This window comes from Phalacrocorax carbo, chromosome 6, assembly GCF_963921805.1.
Source record: "Phalacrocorax carbo chromosome 6, bPhaCar2.1, whole genome shotgun sequence".
Lineage (NCBI taxonomy): Eukaryota > Metazoa > Chordata > Aves > Suliformes > Phalacrocoracidae > Phalacrocorax > Phalacrocorax carbo.
The window spans coordinates 33,049,108-33,076,313 of NC_087518.1; the positions used below are offsets into that span (position 1 = coordinate 33,049,108).

General features: G+C 57.0%; 2 protein-coding genes across 6 annotated transcripts; one reads left to right on the forward strand and one right to left on the reverse strand.

The window, feature by feature from the left end:
• Positions 1-846: 846 nt before the first annotated feature.
• KIAA1614 (KIAA1614 ortholog) lies at positions 847-12,678 on the forward strand. The gene is made up of 10 exons (XM_064454518.1): positions 847-1,120; positions 1,900-2,517; positions 3,116-3,179; positions 4,447-4,599; positions 5,292-6,541; positions 6,617-6,746; positions 7,483-7,687; positions 8,212-8,330; positions 8,486-8,670; positions 9,636-12,678. The coding sequence occupies exons 2-10, from the start codon at positions 1,905-1,907 to the stop codon at positions 9,827-9,829; spliced, it is 2,913 nt and encodes a 970-aa protein (XP_064310588.1). The 5' UTR covers positions 847-1,120; positions 1,900-1,904; the 3' UTR covers positions 9,830-12,678.
• On the reverse strand, positions 11,322-26,167 carry STX6 (syntaxin 6). Of its 5 annotated transcripts, none has more exons than XM_064454519.1 (9): positions 26,082-26,167; positions 23,303-23,472; positions 22,617-22,711; positions 20,788-20,850; positions 18,399-18,521; positions 16,943-17,049; positions 15,235-15,329; positions 13,254-13,466; positions 11,322-11,751 (listed from the first exon to the last, which is right to left on the reverse strand). In XM_064454519.1, exons 1-9 carry the CDS (start codon positions 26,084-26,086, stop codon positions 11,366-11,368), a joined length of 1,257 nt encoding a protein of 418 aa, XP_064310589.1. In that variant the 5' UTR covers positions 26,087-26,167; the 3' UTR covers positions 11,322-11,365. The 5 variants fall into 5 exon arrangements, with proteins under 5 accessions (XP_064310589.1, XP_064310590.1, XP_064310591.1 ...); XM_064454520.1 differs by having other exon boundaries at positions 11,322-11,555; positions 26,082-26,165; XM_064454521.1 differs by lacking the exon at positions 26,082-26,167 and adding an exon at positions 25,725-25,830.
• Between the last annotated feature and the right edge of the window lie 1,039 nt (positions 26,168-27,206).

Genomic DNA, 27,206 nt, shown 5'->3' on the forward strand with positions numbered 1-27,206 from the left:
ATCCTGGTGATTTCCTTTTGATCGGGATTATGAAACCAATCACAAATATCAAAAGCTGTGGCTTAAAGCGGCAGCCGGAGCGGAGCGGAGCCAGGACAGCCATGGCCCCCGCAGCAGCCATCCTGCCCCCCGGGGGTGGCAGCCCCGGCACCTCCAGGTGAGCGGTTGTCCGGCTGGGATCGTCCTGTGTGATGAGTTTTGTGGGGTCTCGGGAGGAGGGCAGGGGAAGGGGTTTCGTTGTGGGTGGCTCTGCAGGGTGCATGTTGCACACTGGTTTTAGAGATGATGGTATGATGATACAGGGATACACCAAGCTCCCATCATCCTCCCACCTGAAGATGCTCAGTCAGGAGCTGTTGGTCTTGGCTTGCTGTGGGGTCTAGGTAGGATTTGGCCTCCAGGAAAGCAGGAAAATTTAGCACATCTGCAAACATGGTGCTCACAGGAGGGTGCCTCAAGCCAGCAGGCTTTGCTGCCGGTCTGAAGGCTGTTAGAGAAAACACCCTCACACTGGCGTGACCACCCTTTCCATCCTTTTTGCCCTCCTAAAGCCCCAGCGACTGGTGTGGGCCAGACCCATCAGGCACACGGGGTGAGGTGCTCCCCCCGGCAGGCCCGGGGAGGTGGGCTGGCCTTGCTCCCCGCTCACCTCCCAAACCCGCAGCCCAGACAAAGGACATTCCTGAGAGCCGTCCAAGGCAGCTGGGTTTCCCTCCATCCCGGCGCGGGGCGTTGGGTTCCCGCTTCCTGCGGGGTGCCCTCCGGCCCCCCATGCCGTGCGTGGCCACAGTGGCATCGCCCTTGGGGGCCACCCACCAGCCATCATGGGGGCGGGTGGTTCAGCTTCGGGGTCGGTGCAGGACTTGGCTGGGTACCCTGGCGTGGGGTGCGCGCTTCGGGGGCGCGCTTTGGAGGAGGAGGAGGCCCCGGCAGGAGGCAGGGCCAGCTGAGCTCCCGCAGCCCAGCCAAGAGGCTGAGCCCTGGCTTGGCTGAAGGGGCTGGGATTTGCTGGCTTGTCCCTTTTTTTTTTTTTTAATTTTTTTTTTCTCCTCCCCTGCTTCCTTCCCTTCTTCCGCTTTCTTCTCCCTCTTCCCAGCCCTCTCCTGATGCTGCTCCGGGGGTAAGGACAGCCCTCCCCTCATGCCTGCAGCCTCGTCCTGCCACCGCTCTGCCCTGTGGCAGCAAGGGGCTGCAGTGACCCAGGGGGGTGATGGGGCCCGGGGTGGGTGCTGCGGGGATGCTCCCGCAGCCACGGCCACGGGGGAGGCTCCTCCAGGGGTACCAGTGGGGATGGGAAGCTCCCGGTGGGGTGCAGGGGGCAGTGGCACCTCGGTGCCACCGGGACCACAAGGACAGTGCAGGATGGGTGACACATGTGACCCTGGGGCTGGGGTGGAGCAGGGGGCTGGTGTCCGTCTGGTGGCACCTTTGACAAGTTGCATCTGTGCGGGATTTCTGGAGAGTTTAGGGCCATGATTTGCCTCGGAGAACGCAGGTTCCCTCCAGTGCATCTTGCTGGGTACCCCAGGGCACCCAAAACTGTGTGGGCAGGCACCCATGCTCCTGCTCAGCCCCTGGCTGGCCAGTTGCTTTGGGGAACTACGGCTGCCCTGTTCCCCCTGCTCCAGAGTGATGCTGGTACATTGTCAGTGCTGTGGGTGGGTGGCCTCGTGCTGTGTCATGTCCCTGTCCCCTTCCCCACCACGCTCTGCACCGCAGTGGCATCGCATGCCTTTGCTCTCACCCTGGGCACGGGCATCCCCACTGCTGCTGTCTGCAGAGTCTTGGGCAGGCATGGGTGATGCTGGATGCAGGAGGTGCCAAGGCAGGTGCTGGAGAGGAGGCGGGCGAGAGCAGCGTGGGGGCTCTCCCACCCTCCCCTGGGTTTTGTCCCTGCAGGGCACATGGAGGGGGGCTGTCCTGCTAAGACACGGTGGGCGCCACAGGCCCCCAAGCAGCACGGTCAAGCTCCTGCCCCACCAGAGTGCCCCAAGGCCACCCGCAGCCCCCACACCATCCTGGAGAGCAAGGTGAAGGCGCTGAAGGAGAAGCAGGGGGCCAGCCGGCCGGACACCCCCGTGGCTGCCCCCGAGCGGTCCTCGCCCAAGAAGCCCCGGCCGCGGCGGGGGAAGCCAGCGATGGATGTGGCAGCGGTGGAGCCACGGGCCCAGCTCCGCACCTACCTGACGGATGGGCTGCTGGACGGCGGGGACCCTGCGGCCGGCAGCCCCCCGGCACCCCGCACCGGCACCCCGGGACTCTGGCGGGTGCCAGCACCCAGGGAAGATGTGCCAGGAGGCACCGAGCACCCCTGGGACAAGGTTGGCAGGACTCAGGGCTCTGCTTCCTCCCATGAGACACCCCCTGTGGAAGAAGAGGCACGAACCGCGCCGCGGGACCAGGGGGGTCCCTCTGCATCTCCTACCACAGTGGAGGGCTGGGAGAGGCTCTCGCTGGCCGAGCGGGTGGAGAGGAACCGGCGGCTGCTGCAGGAGGTGCTGGGCCTCGCTGCGGCCGGTGCGTATTTTGGGCAGGTGGCAGCTGCTCCAGTAGAGCCAGGGAGAGTGGGAAGGAAAAGCTTTGAGGCAAGGGGGGGTCCTCGGTGCCATTCTCCAGCATCCCACGCTGCTGGTTCACACCCCAGGGCTGCCCTGTCCCCCGTGGGTGCTGCACCCCCTTCACCAGCAGCTGTAGGAGATGCCCATGAACAAAATGGGGTGCTTCTTCACTGGGATGATGCAGGTGCTGCTGGTCCCCGTCCTGGTGAGGAATTTCACTGCTAAAAGCAAGAGTGAGAATCCCACTTTCTGGGGCACTTGAGGTCTGTGGGCATCATTTTATATTTGCAAGCCGCCACCAGAAAAGGAAATTAATTTCCCCTTTGAAAGCATCTGCTCTGATGACCCCGCAGTCCCCGTCCCCACGAGTGCACCCCACGCTGGGTGGCGTTACCCCCTGGGGTCTCTGGATCCAAGCAGCTGGGATAGCCCCAAAAAAGGTATTTGTTAGGATGGCTGAGCTGTTGGGCTGGGGATATGGGGGGTGCTAGTGAGGGGGACCAGGGTGGGGACCACAGTTCAGCTGGGCTGATGCTTTCCCCTGCCCTGCGTTTCAGAGGTGCCGGTGAGCGACGGGGACTGGGACTCGGGGGTCTCACTGCAGGATGCCGAGGGCTGCAGGTAGGTCAGTCCCATCATGGCAGAGACAGACATTTCCCTCTTTCCTTCTCCCCAGACTTGTATTATAAATGCAACCCACAAAGCAGTGCTGAGGCTCAGCAGGTCTCTGGGGGAGAGCAGTGGGGCAGCCCTCCAGTCGGGCAGCTGGTGGGGGGAGCATGGAGGGGCTCCTGTGATGCCTCAGTGTGAGCAGGGCAGGAGGCACAGGTTGAGCCGAGTGTCCATGTGGTGTTTGGGCATGGGGGGTCCCTGCCAGGACCCCAGGGTGGGAAGGGAGCTGGGGAAGAGGCCAGGGCAGAAATTTGCTCCAGGTGCTTAAGAGGATCGAGGCAGCAGGCGTGTGTAATCTTGTTGGACTAACGATAAATCTTAGAGGTACAGACTAAAAATAGGGAGGCGGGACAGGCAGGTAAGCTGGGGCAGGTAAGCGGGCTGGGGAGCAGGGCCAGGGGCTCGGGGGCTGCATGGGAGAGAAGCAAGTGAGTGGGGAAGACCCTCCTATATTGTGGTTACTGGTTCTGCTCTGCTCTGGCAGCTGGCGTTGACTGGGGACAGCTGGGTGCAAGGCAGAGCTGGGGATGTTGTGTTCCCCCTGAGCAGGGGCAGCCAAAACCTGGGGGGAAGCCTGGACACCCCCCCCATGGTGCTGCACAGGGGCCTTTCCCGGGGCCTGGTGTGCACCCACCCTCCTGCTGTGAAGAGGTTAAGGCCAGGCTCCCCGAAGTGACTGCCTGAGCTGATTATTTTAATCAGGGGGATTAGGGCCATGGCCAACAGGGAAGGCAGTGCTGGAGCAGGGCTGCGTCCTCCCGCTGCTGACTGATCCCCCACCCTGCAGCCGGTGGGGCAGGGGGGTGCGGGGGAAAGACCCCCTGCAAGGAAAGGAAGGCAGCAAGGCAGCCAGGTCAGGGGGTCACCCCAAACCTACCTGCGTTCACCCCGCTGCAGGATTCATACCGGCGAGGAACGGAGGCAGTGTCTGCCTCAGTTTCCCCATCCACCTCTGTGGTGCCTATGGTGCAAAGCGCTGCCTCGGCTGAGCTGGTGCCCAAACTGTGTGGGTGCTGAGCCCCCGCCCAAAGCATCACCGGTGCGGGGTGCGACCCCCCTCCTCCCACGGGCTGTCACCCAGCGCAGCAGCCAGCCTGCCTGCGACTGGAGGCCAGGCCCCGTTTTCCCTGGGCAGAGCAGCCTCGTCGTCACCGTTAAACCACGTCTAATCCCTGTTATTTTTTTCCTAATCTCCCTCTCTGCCGCGGGGCCGCAGGGCCTTTGTCCCCGGGCGGGAGCTTGAGCTGAGCCCGCGGCACGAGCAAGCCAAGCAGCTGCTACAGCGCGCCCGCATGAAGGCTCGGACGAACCCGCTGCGTGCCAGCCACGACATCCTCCTCCTCCCCACTGCTGCGGCCCCGTGCCCCAGGTCAGTGCCAGCCCCGCGGGCCACATCCCGCCTTCCCCTCCGCCGCTGCCTCGCTGCTCTCGGTGGGCGCTTCGGGACGCGGTGCGTGCGCAGAGCGGGCGTGTGCGAAGCGTACCGGTGTGTGCGGAGCGTGCACCCGTGTGTGCAGAGTCAGGGTCTGACCTGCTGCGTGCAGCCGTGTACCCCTGAGTGAGCAGTCCTCTGCTTGCACGAGCATCCCCCTTGCCTGGGCACACGTGAAGTCTTTGCAGCGTAATATTTGGGGGTATTTAATTGTGTTTTATGAGGCATTAACAGTGTGCTCCTGGCTGCCTGGGAGGATGCATTTCCCAGCTGATGGGGAGTGCCTCCCCGGAGGAGGTTTGGTGCTGGAAGGCTGTACCAAAGCTGTGGCTTGCCGTGTGTGCCAGGTCGTGTGCAATTTGGTGTTCCCAGACTGATTCAACGCGCACCTCGGTGCGGGGGAAAGGTGATGGAGGTGGGGCCGTGGCAGCAGGACATTGCTGCAGCTGCTCACCATTCCGGTTTTGGGCAGCCCGGGCAGAGGGCTGGAGGGGAGCGGGGTTGCATGGAGCATTGGGTGGGCTTCCCTCCCTGCCTGTCCCGCCATCTCCTGCGCTGGGTTTTCCCGCTCCCATCTAAGGGAACCAGACAGCCCTTGCAGCTCCTCTGTCCATCTGTCCCCATGCCAGGGAGCCCAGTGGGAGGCTGATCATCACCCCACGGGACGGTGGGAGCCTGAGCGACTCATCGAGTGGGGAGTCGAGCTGTGGGCAGCCACGGCGGCCTCGGGGACCCTCCCCGTCCCGCGTCCGCTTCGAGGATGAGTCGGCCCGCGACGCCGAGGTGCGGTACCTGGAGCGGCTGCAGCTGCGGCACCGGCGGGCGCTGGGCTCGGTGCAATCCTTGCCGGAGCCAGCTGGCAGTGGGCAGTTGGGGGACAGGGCCAGCCGGCCCAAATCCCGGAGCGGTGACCTCATGGCTGGGGGCAAGTGCAGTGCCTGTGGCTCTTTCCTTGGTGCCACCGCTGGCCGGGGCACAGACACACCAGCAGCCACTGACGTGGCCGAAAGCAGCCCCGAGGCACAAGGAAGCATCCCGGGGGATAGTGGGGGGATGAGTGCTGCCTGGTCGGAGCCCAAAACTAGGGTTCTTGGCCCCCGGGGGTCCCCGCTGTGGATCCTTCCCTCACGACAGCGCATCCACACCGAGAAGATCAAGGAGACGTACATTGGGGATGTCACCTACATTGATGAGGTGGACTCAGCCCTGGAGAGCACCGACACCTCCGATGGCTGCCGGACAGACAGCGAGGAGGCAGGACCCCGCAGCCCCCACCCACGGGAGCACCGGGACCCCTGGGCTCATGGGCACAGGGCCCCCCGTGCCACCCCGCAGCTGGAGGCGAGGGCTGGGAAGAAGATATGTGCGGTCAGCGGTGACCCCCCCACAGGGGACCGGGGCTCGGGTGGCACCACAAGCCAGCCAGGGGCTGGTTGCCCCCCGCTGCCAAGGAGAGCCAGCAGCCAGGAGGAGGAGGACCCCCACCGGCACCTGGGGGCCAGCAAGGGGGTGGGAAATGCCACTCATCCTCCACAGCAGCCCAGTGAGCCCCCCGACCCCTCCTTGCAGCCAGGGACTGGCACTCCAAGGCTGGGCACCCACCGCCCTGCTCCCCCACCCCCCAAAAAGGCCTGCTCCCAGGCGCCTTGCAGGAAAGCCCTCCTTTCTGGTGGCAGCTGCCGGGCATCGAGACAAGGAACCTGGGGCCTGGAGCCCAATGGTGGGAGTGCTGTGCCCCCCCAGCCTGGGGGCACGGCCGGACAGGCGGAGCAGCAGGGTCCCTGCAGCCCCAGGTGGCTCCCAGGCAGTCCCCTCCGTGCCTTGTCCACCAACAACTGCAACAACACCCACGGGCAGGACCCCCTGGGTACGGGCAGAGGTAAGAGACCCACGCACGGGGGTGCACGGGGGTCCCCAATGAGGCAGGGATGTGACTGTCTTGCTGTGGTTACAGGGGCACCGTCGCAGCCCGACACCGGCCCAGCTGCGCCCATGCCCCAGAAGGCTGCTCATCCACCTGGGAAAGCTGCCGGGACACCCGGGGCGCAGCAGCAGCGGCACCCAGCCGGGAGCGCAGCACACGGGTGAGCGAGAGTGAGGGGCCACGGGCAACCCGCGCCATGTGGTGGGTGCTGCGTCCCCGAGCATCCCTCCTCGGCACAGCGGGACTCCGCCAAGCTGAGCCCGCCAACGCTTCCCAGTGGCACCACACCTTTTGGCACTGGAAACCTCCATCTGGGGGTGACAGTCTTCCACACGTGTGTGTTTTAAGTATGTTCGGGGGGAGCTGTGTTTCACCCCACATCTGGTTCTGTACAGGGTGTTGCAGCAACAGGCAGCCTTGGAGGGGTTTTGCTTAGTGCCAGATCTTCCCTTTTGGGGATGATCAGCTGCTAAACAGGGGCTGCCTCAGGGCTCGCCAAACACAAACCTGCTGGACCTGCGCCCAGCCGCAGCATGGCTCAGCCTGGCAGGAAGGTTTGGAGGTGGCGCTGGGTTTTTCAAGTCCCTTGGCAGGATGTGACCCCTTCGGGCAGAGAGCAGGGGAGGTCTGCAGGGTGTTAAACCCCTAATGTTATGGGGAAAATTGCTAGGGAACCTGTCAGATCTCTCTGGCTAATGAAGCCATCCCTTGCGCATGCTGGGTTACTGCTGCGGGGAGGTGGCTGCACCCGGATCTCACCCTGCAGCCTAATTTCTCTGTACTGCGGCCATCGAGGCTGCAAAGGTGGGTGCAGGATTCACCCCAGCCCTGAGGCAGCTGCCAGTCGTGCTCCCTGCCAGGCCCATGGTGGAAGCCCATTGTCCCTCTCCATCCAGGGAGCCGGGGCGGCTGGTGAGCCGCAAGGGCAGCAGCACTTCAGCATCGGGGCTGAAGAAGCTCCTGTGCAGCCTGAGCCAAAGCACCAAGCAGCGCCTGGGCCGCTTCCGCTGCTATAGCATGGAGCAGCTCCCGGCCCCCAGCGGCACCCCAACAGATGGCCCAGGCATGAAGAAGTCACCCTCCCTGCAGTCCCTGCAGCTGGTGAGCCTAAACGTCCCCCCGCAGGAGTTGTCTGCGGGGGGCAGGGGGGTTCCACAAGAGGAAGTGTGCTGGGCTAGGGTGAAGCATTCCTGAGCATCACTTCATGGCCCCGGCAGTCCTGGGACGGGCTTGTGGGTATGTCTCATCCCAAACCTGCTGGGTTAGAAAAGCCTGGAGCCAAATGGGGAGTGGGAGGGGGAAGGAGGGAGCGGGGTGGGGGGTGGAAGACCTGATCTGGGGAGGGGAGATGGGGTAATTTGGTTTGGGGTCACGGCTTGTGTGTCCCAGCCAGCTGAACAGCGAGGTGCCTCCCCAAGAAACCCTGCTCTTTGGGTGGGTATCCTGGCCCGGAGTGGGGGACGCTGGCTTATCCCTCCTCAGCGGTGGTTTGGGGAGGGCTCCAGTGAGGGGACAGGGAGTGTGGGGTGCCCCCACATGTTGGGGGCATGTTGGGCATGGTGAAAGGCTGCGGTGCCACATGGTGTTCACAGTCATCCCCATCTCAACCGGCTGCTTTTCCCCAGGTGTCACAGTCACCCTTCTGCCAGCCCCAAAAAGCTGCCTCCGTCCAGAGCCTGCACCCCCTCCTAGGCAAGGCACCCCGTGCCAGCGCCTACCTCCTCCCCCAGACCACGGCTGGCAGGTAGGACAGGGCTCGGCACGTCCCTGCCGTGCCCAGGAAGGCTGTTTCGGGGTGCTCAGACACATGGGGTGGCTCGGTGCAGCTGGGGACCTCGTCACCCGGCCCCCAGTGGCTTCGTGGGGTCCCTGCTCACCCTGTCTCCCCTCTCCCCATAGGAAGGGGGGTTTGGGGCCACGGCGCTCACTGAGCGTGGAAGACATTGGGGCACCTGGCCGGCTGCGCGCGGTGGGGCGCGTGGTGGAGGTCTTCCCCGACGGCACCAGCCAGCTGGAGCTGCAGCGACCGCCCCATGGCGCCTTCGGGTTTTGTGTCACCTCTGGGCATGGCCGGCCCGACACAGGTACAGTGGGGTCATCCCAAAGCATCACAGTGTGCCCAGGTGGCCACCAGCATCCTGGCTTGTATCAGGAATAGTGTGGCCAGCAGGAGCAGGGCAGTGATTGTGCCCCTGTACTCGGCACTGGTGAGGCCGCACCTCGAATGCTGTGTTCAGTTTTGGGCCTCTCATTACAAGAAGGACATTGAGGTGTGGGAGCGTGTCCAGAGAAGGGCAACGAAGCTGGTGAAGGGTCTGGAGAACAAGTCTGATGAGGAGGGGCTGAGGGAGCTGGGGTTGTTTAGCCTGGAGAAGAGGCTGGGGGAGACCTTATGGCTCAACAGCTACCTGAAAGGGGGTTGTGGCAAGGTGAGTGTTGGCCTCTTCTCCCAAGTTACTAGTGATAGGACAAGAGGAAATGGCCTCAAGCTATGCCGGGGAGGTTTAGATTGGGTATTAGGGTATTGGGTATTATATCTTTACTGAAATAGTGGTCAAGCATCGGCGTCACCATCCAGGGAGTCACCATCCCTGGAGGTATTCAAATAACGTTTGACATGGCACTTGGGGACATGGTTTAGGAAGCCTGGGAGTTGTTGGGTTGATGGTTGGACTTTATGATCTTAAAGGTCTTTTCTAACCTTAATGATTCTGTGATTCCATGAACCTCAGGGGAGGCATAGCCTCCATGGTGGCTCTTGTCCCCAGGCTTGCTTGGGGACAGTGTAAGGGGCTGCTCCATCGCTGCTGAGCCCCAAAGGGGTGCCAGTGGATGGGTGGATGCTGCCATATGAGGCTGTGGCCTTGCCCAGTCCCGTGTGTCCATCAGCACATGGCTTGGGACACACAGCCCATCCCAAAGGCCATTTATAATAAATTCGTTGCTGTGCATGGGCCCAGCGTGCAGCCCCTGGGTACCCCCCCCCAGGGGGCACAGCCTCGGCCATGGGGTGTCTGGGGGCCTCACCCACCCCTGTCCCTCTCTGCAGGTGTCTATGTGCAGGAGATGGCAGACGCCGGCACGGCCAAGCTGTACGCGGGGCTCCTAGGCGTGGGGGATGAGATCCTGCAGGTCAACGGGGCAGCTGTCTCGGGGCTGGGGCTGGCCCGCATCCGTGAGCTGCTGCTCCAAGCGGACACCCTGTCCCTCCGTGTGCTCAGGCACCGCCCGGCGCCCCGGTAGCCCTGGCACAGCTCCTGGGAAGCCCGGTGGGAGGAGGCCAGTGTCCCGCGGACACCCCGGGATGCTGCTGGACGGCACGGCGTGGACCAAGCTGCCCCACGGCGCCAGGACCTGCCCTGTTCCGGTGCAATAGTTGGGTCCCCGCTGCGGTGGGGGCAGGCGGATTTCCTGGCTCCCTGGGAGGCAGAGCGGGACCAAGGACCCCCCCCCAGCCACTACCCGGTGTGTCCAGGAGGTGCCCCAAGTGGGGGGACAGCCCAGCCCTGCTACTGAGCCAGGGTGGGACTGTCCTGCTGGGTACTGGGGAGGCCAGAGTGGGGACACCCCACCCCTGCATCCCCAGGAGATATGGGGTTCCCTGCCACTGCCAGAAACCTGTGCCTGTGGGCTGGTGTGTTTCTTTTAAATTATTTCAAACTGGAAAAAAAAAAAGTAATCATGGTGTCCTTGGCTTGCAGGTGGCACGGCGGGGCTAGGAGGTGACACTTGGCCAGGTGGACAGGGCGTGCTCCAGCCCCACGGCTGTGGGGCTGCTGGTGGATGCGGGAGCCAGGGGTGGGTCTGGGTGCTGCCATGTGGGGCTGAGCCCCCCCCAGGGCCAGTGTAACCACGGCATGCAGCTCATCCAGGGCGCTGAACGTGTCCTGGCTGCGGGGTGGCAGGGGGTGGCACAGCACATCAGCCCAGGACAGGCAGAGCTGGGGGGCTGTCAGCTGAGGGCAGGAGCTCTCTGGGGCCCGAGTACCTGTTATGGGCTGTGGAGGGGGGAAACGGAGACAGGGCAGGAGGGGATCCCCAGGGGACAGTGCTCCCTGGAAGGCTGTGCTGGGGTCTCCCTGTTGCCACCCCCCAGGCAGCCTGGTCTTTTTTTGGGGGAGGGAGGGGTGTGCGTCTGGATGGGCTCGGGGCCTTTGCTGCCTGGTTTCCCAGGCCCAGTCACTCTAACAGCCACCTCCTGAGCGTGTTGTGGTGCTGGGGGGCCCTGGGAAGGCAGCTGGGGGGCTCAGCCACCCACGGCACTCCTCAAAGAGCAGAACAGCCCCCTCCCCCTGCTCAGATGAGCAGCATAGTGGGCTGGGGGGAGCACAGGGTGACGGGGCTGCTCTCTTCCTGCAAGCACTGCTGGGACAGCAGCGGGGATGCACCTGCAAGTATCCACAACTAATCACAGAGGGGTCTGCGCTCCTGCTGCTCGTTTTGGGGTTTTATTTTTTCCAGCCACAGAAGGAGAAACTCATGCCGTGGCTGCAGCGGCTGCGCAGGGACAAGCCTCTCCCGCAGGCGCCAAGACTGGCACGCGGAGGAGGCACAGCAGCGATGGCTGCCCTCTGCATGGCTGTGTCCCTGCATCTGGGCAGCAGCTGCTGGGCATAAGCTGCTGCTTATGCCCTAAAAGCCATGAGGGTGATGCCCAGCAGATGCTGGTGGGAGCTTTTCCTGGGGCCAGAGACCTCCCCATTTGTCCCCAAACAAGGGTCACTGTGCGGCCGAGCATTGATCCCCGCTGCTGCCCAGCGTGGTGCAGCAGCAATGCATTTATTTAGTTAAAGGGAGGGGCACCACCAACAACAGAAAGAGCAAATGTACACAGGAAAAGGACCGAAGACAGTTTGGTGGCTTGCAGTGATGCCAGCAGCTGGGCCACCCTCCGGCAGCACACGGGACTAACGAAGGAGCGGTCCCGCACCGAGCACTGGGAGACATTCCTGGAGGATGCACAACCACACTGAAAATAACGTGGGGGTCAGAGGTGTGTAAATACCGGCCAACGGCGAGCCCCGCTCCCTGGTTGAACTTGTGCTCCGAGGAACCTGCTCTTGGAGAGGTATTAAGCCCAAGGAGCTGGGCAGACGCTGTGACAACCAGCTTGGAAAGGAGACACCCCGTATTTCTTGCAGCATAACCAAAAGAAACGAGGTGCTCTGCAAGGATAAAGAGCAACTGCTGAAATAATTAGTGCAGGTTGGCGCTAAGGGCACACGTGTGTTAATGCCATGAGCACCCGCCCAGGCGTGGCAGGGCAGCTCGGGATCACACCCACCCCCCCACCCCCCAAGTCCGGCGCCTGGCTGCGGAAGGCACGGTGCTGTCAGTGCCTGCGGGAGGGGTCACACAAACCTGGTGGGGAGGGATGTTCAGTCCGGGCTAAGCGTCCCGGAGGTAAAGCTCTCTGGTGGCGAGCTTCCCGCTTGGGGAGGATGATTTTCAGGGGCGATTTGCAATTTCAGCAGAAGTTCTGGCGTCAACACCAATTAAATTCCTCCCCCAGCCCCATCTGAGACCCATATGGGAGGCGCAGGCCAGCCCGTCCCAAGTCTTTTAGTGTTTGCAACTTAAATATGGGCGCAGACTTTAGTAAGAAATTGTTTTTGCTTTCCTGAAGAGTCACCCCATGTCCTGCAATTGGTGTTTGCAGCACGAAGCCCCTGCCTGCGTTTCTCCCCAGTGATACTGCCAGGGTGCGCTTTCTTCACCGTGTTTTGGTATCGACCACCTGGCTAACTCCTAACTCGCCATACGAGGGAGACAACTAGGCTGACACTGCTGAAAGGACGCGAGTGACAAACAAAGGTAACAAAGGACTGGGAAGTAATACAGAAGTGATCGAGCTTGGAATCTCCTGCCTTTTGGTTGCTTACAACGGAGGTGTCCAAAAAATAGTGTTTGGGAAAAATTAAGACATCCTATTTACAAGTTCGTATGCACTTAAAATACATAATTGAGCCCCATTCCTCTGAAAATGTGTGTCATGCGCCCGCAGAGAGAATGTGGCTTTAACGGTCATCAAAAGAAAGCTTTAAAGTATTTTTTTTCCTTAAAAAAAATAAGTTATTTTAGGCCTGACAAATCACTTGCCAAAGGGAAGCAGCTGTTAAACAGAAGCAGTTACTCAGTTATACAAGGGCAAAGAAAGCATCAGTCAATGAGCTTTAGAGGCTTGTATAACAAAGGAGGCAATTTTAAAAGCTTTAACAAACTCACTCTCCAGCTAACGGTTGTTTGCCAGCTTTCGGCATGCATCAACCCAGGTTTAAAGCTCTGGGGTTTCTAATCGCGCCCGGCTGGCTGGCGGCAGGACACTACACCCTACAGCTCGCCTGCGGCGGTGGAGGCGAATGCTCTGCTGCAGGCTCACTGTGGTATCTTGGCGGCAAGTTGGCGGCACAGAGCCAGCCCGTGGGAGGAAGGCAGCATGGGGCAGGGGCAGTTCGGCTGGGGCTCCCCTCCCTCGCCGGGGCTGCGTGGGGTTTCATGCCTCTGCTCCTCCTGGTAATGCTTTTGGCTGGCAAGCGCCCACGGGCCCGTGGTTTGTAAAGCTCAGTGAATTCATTAATTCCTCCCCTGTCCTGTCCTCCCCAGGGCTCGCTGCTCTGTGTCCGCATCCGACTGCGGGCAGCTCGGGACCGCTGCAACTGGCTCCTACCTGCACGGGGCAGAGGCGCGGGGGTCAGGTTCCCCTCCAGCTGCCTCGGTCCAGACCTGGAGCCCAGGTCCACGTCACACCACACCAGGGAAAGAGGCAGCTCCAGTCCTCCACCCCCTCTCCCCAGGGCCAGGTTAGACACCGTCGGAGCCGAGGCACAGTCCTCAAAGGAGAAAGTTGAGAGCTGGGTGTGGGTTTTCTTGCCAGGGATCTCTGTGGGCGGACGGAAAGGGCAAGAGTTTCATTTCCCCATGCTATGGGGGCAAGGGGGCGGGGAGGGGGCGTCTGAGGAAGTTCAGTCCATCACAGGATGAAAAACAGGATGAGCACCACCAGCAAGATGACGAAGAGGACGATAATTGCACACCACTGCCGTCGATCTGGAAGGAAAAGGAAGCATCGGTCTTCCTGTTTTAATGGGGAAGGAAAATTGGGGAGAACTTTTCTTTCTGTACTGCTAGGAGGTCAGTTTAAGCTTAAAGAAGCCATAAAAAGCCAAAGCAGCAGCTCCCTTGGCAGCATGCCCCCCTGCAGCCCCTGGGGCGACAGCATTTCTCCTCCAGGATACACCGGCTTTTAGGGACAGCTGTAGGAATTTTGAGGCTTCTCCCCAACCAAGTTCAGATTTGATAAGCTGGTTCAAAAGCAGTTGGGAGAGAGCTGTTGTGTTGCTGCTAATTCGTGGAGTAACCCGTTTGCTAGAGGAACAAGAAGGGGTTCAGTGAAGGCTGCACCAAAGAGCTCCACCAGGAAGAACCTGCAGCAGCTCCCCTTAGGAGAGCGCCAGGAACGAAGTCTCTCCTGGATGTCTTTACACCTCGCTGGCCCTGTGCGCGCTCTGCAGAAGCTCAACACTGCATCGCCTTTGACGGCTGCTATCTTTCCATGGCTACGTCTGCAACGGCAGAGAGAAAGCCCCTGCAAGCCCCTGCAACAGTGGGGACAGGGCTGCTGCACCTCACAACTTCTGGCCACAGCAGCTGCCCTGGGAAGAGCCCTCCTGCTCAGCCCCTGCACATGCGATGCCAGGGATAGCAGAAATGCTCTTTCGCAGCCCTCAGCAGCACTCTGCAATGATCGAAGCATTCTTCCCAGAGGAAAGGAGATACGCAAAGTTTGCCAGCGGTCACACTGCCACTGGGCTGGTGACCCAAAGTGCACTGTCAGCCGTTTGGAAATGGTCTCTCAAGGGCTGTATTTCCACCACCTCGTAAATCCCATGGCCAGCCTAATCCTGCAGAGCAGGAACGCTTCTCCCAGCTCGCTGCTGCCTCCACAAGCTATCCCAGCACCCACAGGAGAGGGGCAACGGAGGAGGTGACTGCTGGGCGTATCGCCAGCACTCGGAGAGGCAAGCTGGCGGCGGGGGACTTCCCGGCAGGCACGCCGGGCTTCCTGTTTGCTCTGCCTGCGGCGCCTCGCCAGCCCACCAGCTTCAGGCACAGCCTTATAAGGACTTTTCTCATGGGTTCAGCCTCCCCCCGTGGAGAAATGGCCTCTTTCCTCTGCCAGCTGAGATATATATCTGATCGACAACCCAAGGGCAGGTGGGATTTTAGAAGGGGCTTGCTGCAGGCAAGCATTTGGTGCAGGGGAAGCCACACACGGTGGCAAGTGTTTTATGGCACCTTGAAAGCTTTTGTTCTGCAGGCAGCCCGGGAAACTGCAGAGAGCAGGAGGCTGCATAGCTTCCCTTGCTACCATCTAGAGTGGGATTTTCCCACCGCAGAGCAGCAGCATAAATAGAAAGGCATCTGTAAATAAAACAAAGGCAAAGGATAGGCTGCAGAGCAGTGTCTGGGCAGGAGCAGCTGCAGGGCTTGGAAATCTTCCCCCTCTTTCAAGCACCAAGAGCTGCACCCTCCCCTCTGCTCGGGTCTGGGATGGCTGTCGGTGGGTGGGAGCATGTAGTGTCCCAGCCTGAAGATCTGAGGGCTTGTCTCTCCCTTTCCAGGACTGTATCCCACTTCCCAGGACCTACCACTTGTCATGTGAGACACTTTGGCGAGCTTCTTCATGACATTATCAAGCCGTGACTGAGTGCTGTCTAACTCGTGGGAGAAGTCATCCAGCATCCTGGGGACAGAGAAGCATGGCACTTGTCAGCAAGCAGTGCATCCCTTTCAGGATTTCTCAGCATGCTCACACACACTGATCAAAACACTGATGTGATAGTGTATCGCACCTTGGCGGAGGAACACGATGTGGCCCTATCTCCTGAAAGTACCCAACGGGGCATGAACAAAACCTGCTGAAGCAGCAGCTCTGCTTTGGTGGAAAGTGGGAATTAATCTGGGACTCCTGTCAGACCAGTCCCCCCTGTACGTTCACAGCTGAGCTCTATGCACCCTGCAAGGTGAGGAGTGGGGGTTTTCCTCCTTTGAACAGCGAAGTCTCACTTATAATCTGTGATTAGCAGAGACTGGTTAGATAGATCTAGGTGCTGTCTTCGACTTTAAATCTCTTTTCATGTTCAGGGCTTGCAGCTGAAGCTAAAATCTTGTTCCCGTCATGTATTAAGCAGGAATGAGATTTGCAATTGCTTTTAAGGTGCTTTAAGTTCTGTGTGGAAGTTACCCCTCTACTCCATCCACACAGTGACTCTAATGAATCTGAAAGCCTTCCTGACGCTGTGCTTTGTCAATGCCAAGAAATCATTTGAAGAGAAACAAGTACATCCAGAACCAAGGTACCAATCCAATTGTCTCCAGCCAGTGCGACTTTAAAGCTTAACATGTTTCAAAGCACAGCTTCCTTCATCTGGAGTTTTAGGGCATTTGTTAAACCTTCATTCACTGGGGAAAAAAGAGTTGTAAAAAACTCATAGCAGTAGTTACCTGCTACTGTCTAGCAAGCACTGATGGCTTACATGATTATCTGAAATGGACACACCACACTGATCTGCTTCCATGAGAGCAGACGACTCTCACACTGCAAGACTTCATACAGGAGAGGGGTTTGAAGTTCCTCCTCTCCATCAAAGAAAACATCACTTCACAGGGGACATAGCCCTCCAGTCTCTATCAGCCAAGGAGGGCTTTTAGGCATGAACCCTTCAAGCCTCTCTTCCCGCGGCAGCTGTTAGCCTGCATAACTGGAAACTTTCTTCACTTGTTTGCAAAGGACATGCACTGGGAAAGAAATCTAATTTATATGTAAATGGATGGATGCAAATTACTTTGTGAGCTACCCTTCAACCCTTTGCGTGGGTGAGGGATATTTTTAGTTTTAACTATCAATCGTAGCTCTGTGCTGTGTTTCAGAGCAGCAAGGCAGAGCTGAGAACTCCTGGGTCAAGCAGCTACCCAGAGCAGCACAAAACCTTGTGGAATGGGAAACTGCACAGTCTCCCCATTACACAGCACCTCCCACCCTCATCTGTTCGGTACTGCTGGCTGCCTGAAGCCAAGGAGTATAACTGTGTGCCTTAGGGGGGGGTGTTTAAACAGAAGAAGAAAGAAGGAAAGGTAAACTGGCAGCTAAGCCTGCCCTAGGTGCAGGCTTTCAAACAAACGATGTGGTTGGATCGTTGCAAGCTGCAGTAAGAAATGCTTTCCACTGTCTAAAATCAAAGGCTGGCTAGGAGAGGCTGCCTGAGGGACTAGTAAATTCAAAACCCTAACAGGGGCAGATATATGTGTGCGAGGACCTCCAGCTGTGTTGCAGCCAGCCCCACATCTCACACTTACACTGCTTGCTCCTCCAGCTCCCCTCCAATGCGCTGGGACATGTTCTTCAGCACCCCGATGCTGCCAGAGACCAGCTCCAACTGCTCATCTTGCTGCTCCACAATCAACTGGAGCCAAAGAGAAGGGAAATGGGCAATTACAGGTCTGCTGTCTCCTGCAGCTGGGTCAGAGCCAGCTGATCTGGTGGACAGACACTTGCTGCTTGGCCAATATCAGCTGCAGGGGCTGGGCACAGAGCTGAGCCATCAGGAATGAGGACCACGTTCCTAAGAAATACTGGAGAAGTAACAGCTGCAGGAAAACCTCCCCAGCATGGCATCCCCATAGCACAGCAGGCTGCAGTCTCCTGTCATCCCTGCAAATCTTCCCTCAGCTCAGCCATGCCGCCTCACTTCCCTGGGAACTGAATGGTATGCACCTGCTGCACCTAAGGTGGCTCTTGAAAGCCACACAGGCTGGTCGACAAAACCTCCACAAGCCCTGCTGCCCGCAGCAGGTACGGCAGCAGGCACCAGGGAGCCACACTGATGCTGTGCCTGGGAAATGCAATGGAACATGCTGCAGCTAACAAGGGGTTAATGTGAGTAAAAGGCTGCTGCAGCTTCTACATTTAAAAATAGCAAGCCTGGCTCCCAGTGTGCCAAAGGAATAGGTCTGCTGATGTTTTAAGTCATTTTCAGGGCACAGTCACGCTAAGGATTAGATTTACCCTAGTTACCTACTTCTGAATCTATTTATCTTCCAAGAGTCACTAGGTAAAACTCATCTGAAAGCCAGGACGGTGTTATGGGTCAGGAGCTTTAGCAGTTTGCCACCTCCGAGAAGCTGCCTGTTTAAAGGCCCATGTTTGGGTGGGCTGCTGCACGAGGGTCTGTGTGCTGCTCAGGCACTTCTCCAGACAAACTCCCCTGGCCGCCAGGAAGCACCTCGCCAGGGGTTCTTGCAAAGCAAAGTCCTCGTGCAGGCTTTCTCATGAATCTCATGTTGACAAAGGCAGGAAAAGGAAGCAGGCACGCGCTCCTGCTCCTAGCCTGTTCTGATGAAGATGCACACAAACAACTGCAAACAGCTCATTTTTTAACCAGGGGAAGCTGCGTAAGAGAAACGGGCTGTTTTCTGCTTGCAACATATCTGCTCCTCCAAGGATTTCAGCAATCTTTGTGGTATTAAAGCTTAATGTGCTACAGCTTCCTGATCATGTTGTTTGCCTTCTGTACAGAGCAGAAGACCCAAGCCTCGAGCATTAAAATCTCTACTCCCAGATGCATAAAAAGCTGTGTTGTACAGGGAATGCATGCACAGGTATATGCTGCAAACAGAGGGTTGTCAGGCTCCTAGATCTTGACCAACGAAGGACTGGATTTTTTTGTTTTGGCTCTTGCAGCCCATACCTCATCCCCCTGGCACCCATTTGGCAAGCAAAGCTACTTAGTCTGCATGGTGCCAGCTGCCTTACCTGTTGTTGAGCTTGCTGCTCCTCAATGAAGTGTGAATTTGCTAATTGCAGCTCCCGGTCCAGACGGCTGTATTTGTCAGGTCCAGAGCTCCAACTCTGACTCCCACTTTCTCCCAGGAGTGCCTAAACAGATGCAGAGAGCCCTTAGCAACACCTTTGTGTGTGCTCACAGCTTGTCTATAAGGTGTAGTAAGAAGGCAGACGAGGCAATACTCCCGTACGCATGCACACAGCATCCTTTTCCTCCTGCTCTATTGCTACTCAGCCAGACTGCCATCACAAACTAAAACAATGCTGTGCCAAAATACCAGCCTGGGAAGTCTCTGCAGCCTGATATTGCAGATATACCTCTCCAGCAGCAGGAGAGCTGGAGTACGACTGACAGACGGTGTATGCAGGAGGTCTGTGCAGCAAAAAGGACTAGCAAAGATCTGCTAGAAAGGCAGCACTGTGTGCTAGGACATGTAAGCTGGGAAGTATCCAGATATATTGTGTTAACAGATGTATAGCTCGAACTGAACACTGTGCTACTAATGACAGAAGCTTAAGTGGGTCTGGAAAAAGTACTTAACCAGTTGAGCTGACAGTAAAACAGTGCAATATATAACCACAGCAGTGTGTTCTTTGATTTGGGCTACCTGCTCCTCCAGCATACCATTCAGTTGCCAGCATACAAGATTATACTTGCTACCTGCTCTACAACCTGAATGGAGAAGCTTGTGCAAAGCCAGCAGAGACATGGCTTTCCAGCTGAGTAAGCCACACCCCTGGAAGGGGAATAGTATCAGCAACAGATGCTGGAGAATGAAGGTGGCCCACAGGTAAGAAGCTGCACCCTGCAGCACTATGAACAGATTAGGGAGCTCTACCCACCAGTGTGGAGGCAAGGACGACTCATAATGAGACCGTCTCGCAGCCTCTGGGCGTGGGCAGGAGGGGATGACTGTGTCTCTGTGAAGAGTGGCCAGACAAGAACCAGGCTTCTCTGGCAGGCTAAAAACAAGGCAGACGCTACAGTTCATCTACCTTACAAGGTTCAAGGAGGGGCGAGGAAAGCTGACGGGGACTGCCTGCGCAGGAAGCTAGCAGGACGTCTGGCTTTGTCTGCCCCAAGGCACTGAGCAAGGTCCTGGTTCTCTCCACTTCAGGGCAAGCACAGCTACTGCTTATTTAACGCAGCACACTAGTTTTGCTGCAGCTTCGATAGAAAGGCCCCTGTTTGCCAGCCTTAGCCTGTGAGGGTCAGGTTGCCACCAGCCAGAATTTCAGACACAGAGGCACACTGGAAGAGCTGCTGCAGCCCAGCCCAGCACAAGGTTCGTGTTCTGGAGGGAAGGCGAGGGGTTGGGAAGGGAGAGGAAGACAGCAAGGGGAAGTCAGTTTTCCTGACCAGATGTTGCCGTGTGAGCTAGGCCATATGGTCTCCTGTAGCTAGCAGGAACTTCACGCAAAGGAAAGCAGCAGAACGCAAAGACAGCTACAGACCTGTCTGAGCAAAGCTGTAAGGGACTTTGCTTCTTCAAGTGTTTGCCAAGCACGTCAGTTAACCTGCTAACAAGCTAAGGAATCAGCTCTGTGCTTCTCAGTAGCTTGTTGCAGTTTGTCATTTTTGCCACAAGTGGTAAGACTGATGCAGCCAGTTAATTGTACGAAGCGCACACCAGCGTTTACTGAGGCAGCTCTGGAAGTCAGATCTCCTTACAGCCTCCCCGTCAGCCGGGGAGCAGCACAAGCCACATCTATTTCTATTCCTTAGATTACAAGTACAGACAACCTGAGACTCCTTGAGCTTCTTCCATCTTCTTACATGGCTAACTATTACGAGTGGCAGCTGTGTGAAAGGATATTGCAGTATCTTGGCTCCTAAACACAGCAGAGCGCAGGATTACATTCACTGACATGGATTCCGAGCCTGCTCCCCCCGAGGAGGAGGGAGATTCCCCTTTCCATGGGAAAATGCAACACTGACAGTTGTATACAACCAGATCAGAAGACAGAGACAGATGGCGAGTGCTGACTTATTGCTTTGAGAGGCAGGCTTCAAAGAGGGTGGCAGCAACGCGCCTGCAAGAACCAGCTCTCTCAGGTCAGCAAAACAGACACGGTTCAAATGCACAGCTTTGCTGCAGCATGCAAGCCCCTTCCCAGAACAAAGGTTTTTAAGGAGGATAAACTACAGACAGGATATATATTGTCATTCCAGTTTTTACAGTTTTGATCAACGCTATACACACTACCTTACAATGTAGGGCCTCAGAGTAAGCGAAAATGGAAGTTTCACCTAACACATATGTTAAGACAACAACTGCTAGAGCTGATAAATCCTCCTCACTCCTTAAAGTTCCACACAGCCATGCATTCACTTAACTTTCCTGTTTCTGGTTCTCACCTGTCTGTTTTTTCTTTCAGCCAGGGCTTGCACGGAGGAGTTTGACATCTGATCCTTCATTTCCTGTTTGTTCAATGAAAGAAGAAATATGTGAGCACTGGATTTGAGGTGACAGGCAATTTCAGGGTGCTACAGGGCTGTCTATACCCAGCAAGGCTTCTTTAGGGGGAATGAGGGAAGGGAGATTTCCTTTGAAAATGTACAGTTTTGAAGAGTCTGGAAAGATACTGTAGAAAGCTTCATTGCAGGTCATCATTTTACTAATACTAAAATCAACAGCAATGGGATTTTTTGAAAATATTCCTTCCTTACTACTCATTTTGCTCCACTACAGCCAGAAACACTGATTCATATAATATTAAACTAATGTTCCTAGTGATGGACTGTAAGGAAGAGTCATGTTATTGAAGGTCTTGGAAGCCTGTTACTGCCTGCACTTTATTCCCAGTTGCATCTGGTCTTACACTGCACAGGACAAGATAGATTTCCTGTCCTGTGGCCATCCTCTCTGCCTCTACCTCTTTTATCCATTAAATTTTGCTGTTGAGCTCCTATAGAAGATTGCTAGCCACAGAAGGCTCCCCATCACAACGTAGTCTAGTTTTTATAGGATAGATTAGCAAGTAATCAATATGACCTCGGACAGGTTGATCCACCAGCACAGTTCTGATGTTACCAGAACATTTAGGTATGTTTTACTGTTTAGAGGTGTGTAATACACACCTAAGAGCACCAGATACCACTCGCTTACTTCTCACTGGCTAATGGACATGCTGCTGTTCATCAAAAATTCCCCATGGAAGCTAGAAGTTGGCTGCATAATGCCACTAATGAATTTCATCTCAGAGTAAGAGACGCTGCTCCAAACCCATTAGCCAGCAGCTTTCAACCAGGAAAAGAAGACCATAGAGCAGGCTTGCCTGATCCTGCCCATCTGGGAGTGGACTACACCAAGGGGAAGGCAGCAAGCACACACCTGCTACCTGGAGCCAGCCAGTTTTGGGATCAGTTCCCAGGCAGCAAGCCTTAGGAGCTGCATCCAGACCACAGGGCTGCAGGGAGGGTATCAAGCTTGCTGCCAGCCACAGCAATGCATTTCATGAAGCAGGAACATCAGAGTCATGAGGGGCAGCAGAAACTAAGCCACGCTCAGAATAGCTATTAATAGGGACAAAACTTCCTAACTAGGGCTTGTTACCAGGCAGTGAAGCTTTTGCGGACATCTTTCTTCTCTATTTATTACCACCAAGTTGTTAAAATTCTCATTTTGCTTCTGAAGTGTGAGCTTAAACTAAACAAAAAAACTTCCTTGAATTAAATCTAGTGGTTGTTTGGACTATTTTGTAGCAGTAGGAAGTCAAAGTCACCACTTCAATAACGCTAGGTTTCAACCATCTGTCAGTGTTTAAAGTGGACCATTTTTCAAAACTAGTGCTACAAAAGCACAGGACAGTTGTGATTTCCTTCAACTCTGAAGGGAGGCTCCAGTCTCCCCTGCATCGCAGCAGGGTCTTTACTCTTCCTCCCCAGTTACTACAGGTTCCCAGGCTTGCCGGTGCAAGAGAGGTGTGAAGACTTAAAGTGGCAGCAGCAGAAAAGGAGGGTATGCCATGGGGTACCTGCACCCTTGCAGCCCCAAACCCATCTGGGTAGTCCCAGGAGGGAGTGTACAGGGAAGAGAAGGAAGCCTGCAGCAGAGCAGGTAGCACATGAAGTTTATTCTCTGCTCTCCAGTTCAGCATGGAAATGACCACAAGCTTTCCTTTTTTAATCACCTATCACTCCCCCTTGCCTTCCCCACGCTCCCACCCGAAGCCCACGTTCCTTACCCTGACCACCTGCCGCGTGCTTGTGATGAAGGCTTTCCTGATACCCAGCTCTGTCGCATCGAGGTTGAATTTCCGTGGGTTTGCCTCAACAATGCGTAGGCAGCGAGTCAAGGAGTCCCTGTTAGCAGTGCTGGGTAAGCACACAGATGATACACAAACCCCAAGCATGCTGCAACGGGGATCTAGCAACTGGGTGCTGCGCTGTGCCTTTCCCCAAAATTTGATTAGCAAAGTATGAAATACTGGAGGAAAACACAGGCATGGCAGGAATGTACTGTGCAGTACGTGCACCAGTGTGAGATTTCTCTCTTTCATTGCTTTGGTTCTGATGCTGCGCAGCACCTTCAGGAGCGTTCACATGAACACAAGGGAAAAGGAATATTTCTAATAGCCAGCCTAGAATATGACTGTCTACAGAGGAATCCAAAGCATACAACACAACAGGCTTTCTAGAAGAAAGCATCTTAGCACCTTGTCAAAATGAAAATAAAAAGGCAAAAGGAAAATCCTTTTGCTGAACATATTTGCCTTAATTTCTCATTTGCAGTTTGAGAAAAGCCAATGTAAACGCAAAATTCAATCCCAAATAGTCCTGATTTCTGCAAAAACTATCTACTAGCATTTGCCTATTCAGGACAAATCAGGAACTGTACACCCCTGCCTCCAAAGGACCACACAAAGGATATTAATTGTTTCATCCAAGTCTTCCAGGTCCCACTCAATGCTCCGCAGGTTATTCCTGAGCTCATTAGTGGTCCAGTCAATTTCTTCTCTTGTGGCGATGGAGGGATCTTGCAAGAGCTCTGTCCACCGCTGGAAGAGCCCCTGGGCAGTGTTCACAGCTTTCTGCACCTCCCTGCAGCCAGGGTGGTTAAAGAGAAGCAAAAGGATTATCATCAGTTGCTCTGCAGCAGTCACAGCAGGACAGCCCTGCATCCAGCTGCGCAGAGAAGCACAGCTTTCTCCCGAACATCTTTCCTTCAACCAATTTTTAGTTTATTTTGTAAAACAAGGATTTGCCCTACCTGCTGGACAATCCCATCTCTTGTTCTAGCGCAAAGTGCTGAGCAACGACAACTTACAGGTCAGCTGCTAATGAAGGGACCTATTTCTTTAGGGAAGGTTTCTGTCAAGTGTCACACAGGCAAGCCAGGGCAGAGTGTCTGAACAAGGCTGCTCTTTGGCAATTAATGTTTTGTATTCCTCTCAACAGCTTTCCTCTGAAGACTCTTGACTACCTACGTAAGATACCCCAAGGGCACACAGAATTACAGGAACTGTCCCTACAATAGAGCCAGGCAGACTGTTGAGTGCAGCACTGTTTATTTTAATTCAGCATTTAAAAAATACACAGCTCTACTACGCTGGCTTAGGGAACAGAAGTCTCTTCTGCTGCTCTAAGCTTTTTGGAGACAAATGCATTCACAGCATGGGAAGGCAGCTTTGCTGACAGCACTGAACACTGCTTTGATGGTTTGGGGAAAGCGGGTCCGTAAGTTTAGGTCACTGTCCATCAGTGGTTATCCATATTTACACACTCCGTGGTCCTGAGCTGTTAACTGCTCCCATGTTCACAGAGACCAGACTTTGCTGGTGTGAAAGGGGCTACCACAAGCCCAAGACCTTGCACACAGCATCCATGTAAGATGCAGGTGTTTGTCCCCAGTGAAGGAAAGCAGGTTATCAGCAGGGGAAGCCCAGGACTGCAGCTCTCTCCGCATTATACCATGGCCTGAAGTACTCAACTTTGTTGTCGAAGCTGCAGTCTCTCAGCATCCTGATACACATCCCTCCTCTTCTCACACGCCTACAGCTCCTTGTCTGCCACATCTAGTGCCCTAAAGTCAACAGCCTGCACTGAGGATCTGGCAAGCTTCGTTCCTTCCACTACTTGCTAGCAAAACTTTTGGGTTTCTTTTCGTCTGGGCATACCTGCGGAAGTACCCACAAGCAGGAGTTTAAAGCGGAGCTAGATGTCCTCCGATGGGAGGTGTTATGAACTCCAGGAGAGCAAACTCAAGGCAATGTGGATGGCCTCCACCAGTCCCTTCCACCCCAACCTGCCGGGTAATAATTAATGCTGGGAGTGGCAGCACATTCCCTCTCCCCTCCCAGCTGTTCCCCGCACAGTAAGGGGTCCTCTCTGGAAAGTTTGACAGGACTTTTGCTCCTCACCCACAGCGACTCCTATTTTTTTTCCCCTTAGCACCAGTTCAACCTGGCAGAGTGATTTACTTTCCCTGGCTGCACCAGCAACTCTTCCCACACCCCTTGCGCTCACATGACTTTCCCCACCGCTGTCCTATGAGTACCTCTACTGCTCCTGAGTGCTCTCTCACTGTGATATGGGGCAGGAGACCAGCCTGCAGCAGAAGCTGAAGCTGGCCCCGGGGTTGTATTTAGAGGCTACGGTACTTTCACCCTATTAATTACAATTCTTCTCTCCTCCCGCCTCGACCACCTTTAGTTTGCATTTGCCTTTGTTCAGGCTCTTCTCTGCTTGTTTCCTCTCACGGACACCGTCCGTGCTGCAGTTTCTCCCCCAGCTTGGTCCCTGCTCCGTTCCATCCTTCCGCCTGGACACCAGGGCCCTGGTCCCTTGGGGAATGCCACCCCCAAGCCAGCCAGCCCCGCTCCGCCTGCTGCAGGGCGACACTTCCCAAGCCACCGCCGCCTCGCTCCGACGGCGGGGACATCCGGGCGGGCTGCCCCCAAGCTCCGGCCCAGGCAGGCGCTGCCCCTCCCGCTGCCCCGCTCGCCCCGGCACCCGGGGGTGCACCGCACCTACAACACTCGCCCCGGGGGTTTGCCTGGCCCGCGGAGCGGGGAGCGCTTTATGCGGGGAGGCCTCCCGCGCCCGGTCCTCGACGCCGGGCACCTCAGCAGGCCCCGGCCCAGACCCACCCCCCCACCGCCCTCAGCCGCAGAAGGGGCGGGCGGGGGCGCCATTTTCCCCCTCCCCGGTCGTCTCCAGAGAGGCACACCCCACCCCCATCCGCCCCGCACCCCCCAACCCCCGCGCCTCCCGTGCTGCGGGGCGGCCGTGCCCAGCCCGGGGACACCCCCGACCTCCCCCACGGCTCCGGGTTTCCCGGAGTTGGCGCTCACCCCTTCACCACAAAGAAGGGGTCCTCCATCGACATGGCGCCGCCGCCGCGCGCCCCTGCCGCCGCGCGCCACCCGCCACGCCCCCGCCACGCCCCCACCACGCCTCCTGGCCGTCGCGTGCCGCGCGCCTGCGCACAGCACCCATGGTGGAGGCGGGCTGGGGTGACGTCGTGCGCCAAAATGGCGTCGTCCTGAGGCAACGGCGGCGGCACTGGGGACATGGTGGCCCTCGGGGGGAGCGGGACCCTCCCAGCTCTTCCTGAGGGCTTTTCCAGGCCTGGGGCGGGGACAACCTCCGGTCGGCTGCGGAGGCCTCCGGCAGCCCGTCCGCGCTGGGAGGCACAACGTCCCTCTCACCCCATCGATGCCGCTTTTCTTCTCGGCGCGGAGCAGGCATGGCCTGGCCGGGAGCACCGGGGTGTCTGGCAGGAGCAGGCGCAGCCAGGCTGTGTTCCCACCCAGTGTGGGGAAGGAAGGAGAGGAGACCGACAGCCAGTCTGCTCTGCTCCCGCTACCCTTCCTGCCCCAGGAATGAGCAGGCACTGCTTCCTTCCTCCTCCCTTCTGTGGGGCGAGAACAGACCTGTGGCTCTTGGCTTTTGTCCATCGCAGGGTGAGGGCCCCCTGCTCCCTCACTCCCCCCTCTAAAGCCTCTGGGCTCCTTAGGAGCCCGTCTCCTTTGCTAGCACAGATAGCCCTGGGCCTAGAAAATCCAGCAGGAGAGGAAGGGTGCCCACACAGTGCCAGGGGATGTTTCCGTACGCCATGGCTGAACTCCCTCTGTGCAGCACTTTGCGTGGGCAATGTTCCTGCATCGCTGCTATGGGACTGGCAGGCACGGTAGTTGATTTTGCAGAGGCTTGGCCATGAGTAATCCCCCAAATCTTTCCCCTCTTGACCGAAATACATGTCTCTGCCTGTGCTTTGCGAGTGTGGCTGTGCTCCAGCATCCCTTGCAAAGACATCGCTGAGGGAACAGGCACAAAAACCATTTGCAGAGATGCTTCCTCAGCATGCGAACTGGATACCTCACTTTTGCAATCGCAGCAGCTTTACTCATGAGTGTGGGGTGGGAAGGCTGTGGCACATGTAAAACCAGTTTCTGCAGTTTGTGGGGTAAGAAAGACGCCTCCTGCTCTGGCCAGCACAATGCCTGGGAAGCCACAGCTTGCCAGGTGTGGTGCAACAAGCAGCAGCTTTTGGGCTTGTGTTTGCCAGTCTTTCCTTGCTGCACCTTGGATGGCTTGTTTCCCACGCTGGCAGGTTTTGGGGGGGTCCCTGCCAAATGGGCTTGTGCTGAGCACGGCGGGTTCCCTCCAGGAAGAAACAGTGTTGAGGAGACACTGGGCTGGCTATGTCTGTCCCTGTCCCCCAAAGACCTTGTACTCCCCAAAACCTTACCATGTTCCCATGATTTCCACCTGTGCTTCATACTCCTCAGAGCTACCGCCTTTCCCATTGCCACTGTTCCCCATGCTGTGCC

Coding starts and splice junctions, on each gene's coding strand:
- KIAA1614 (XM_064454518.1), top strand. CDS start 1,905: ATGGAGGGGGGCTGTCCTGCTAAGACACGGTGGGCGCCACAGGCCCCC. Junction 6,747..7,482: donor GCCGGGAGCGCAGCACACGG/GTGAGCGAGAGT, acceptor CTCTCCATCCAG/GGAGCCGGGGCGGCTGGTGA. Junction 8,671..9,635: donor GCATGGCCGGCCCGACACAG/GTACAGTGGGGT, acceptor CCCTCTCTGCAG/GTGTCTATGTGCAGGAGATG.
- STX6 (XM_064454521.1), bottom strand. CDS start 25,759: ATGTCGATGGAGGACCCCTTCTTTGTGGTGAAGGG. Junction 15,330..16,942: donor GAGCTGGAGGAGCAAGCAGT/GTAAGTGTGAGA, acceptor CTCTGTCCCCAG/GATGCTGGATGACTTCTCCC. Junction 11,752..13,253: donor CGCGCCTCTGCCCCGTGCAG/GTAGGAGCCAGT, acceptor TTATCCTTGCAG/AGCACCTCGTTTCTTTTGGT.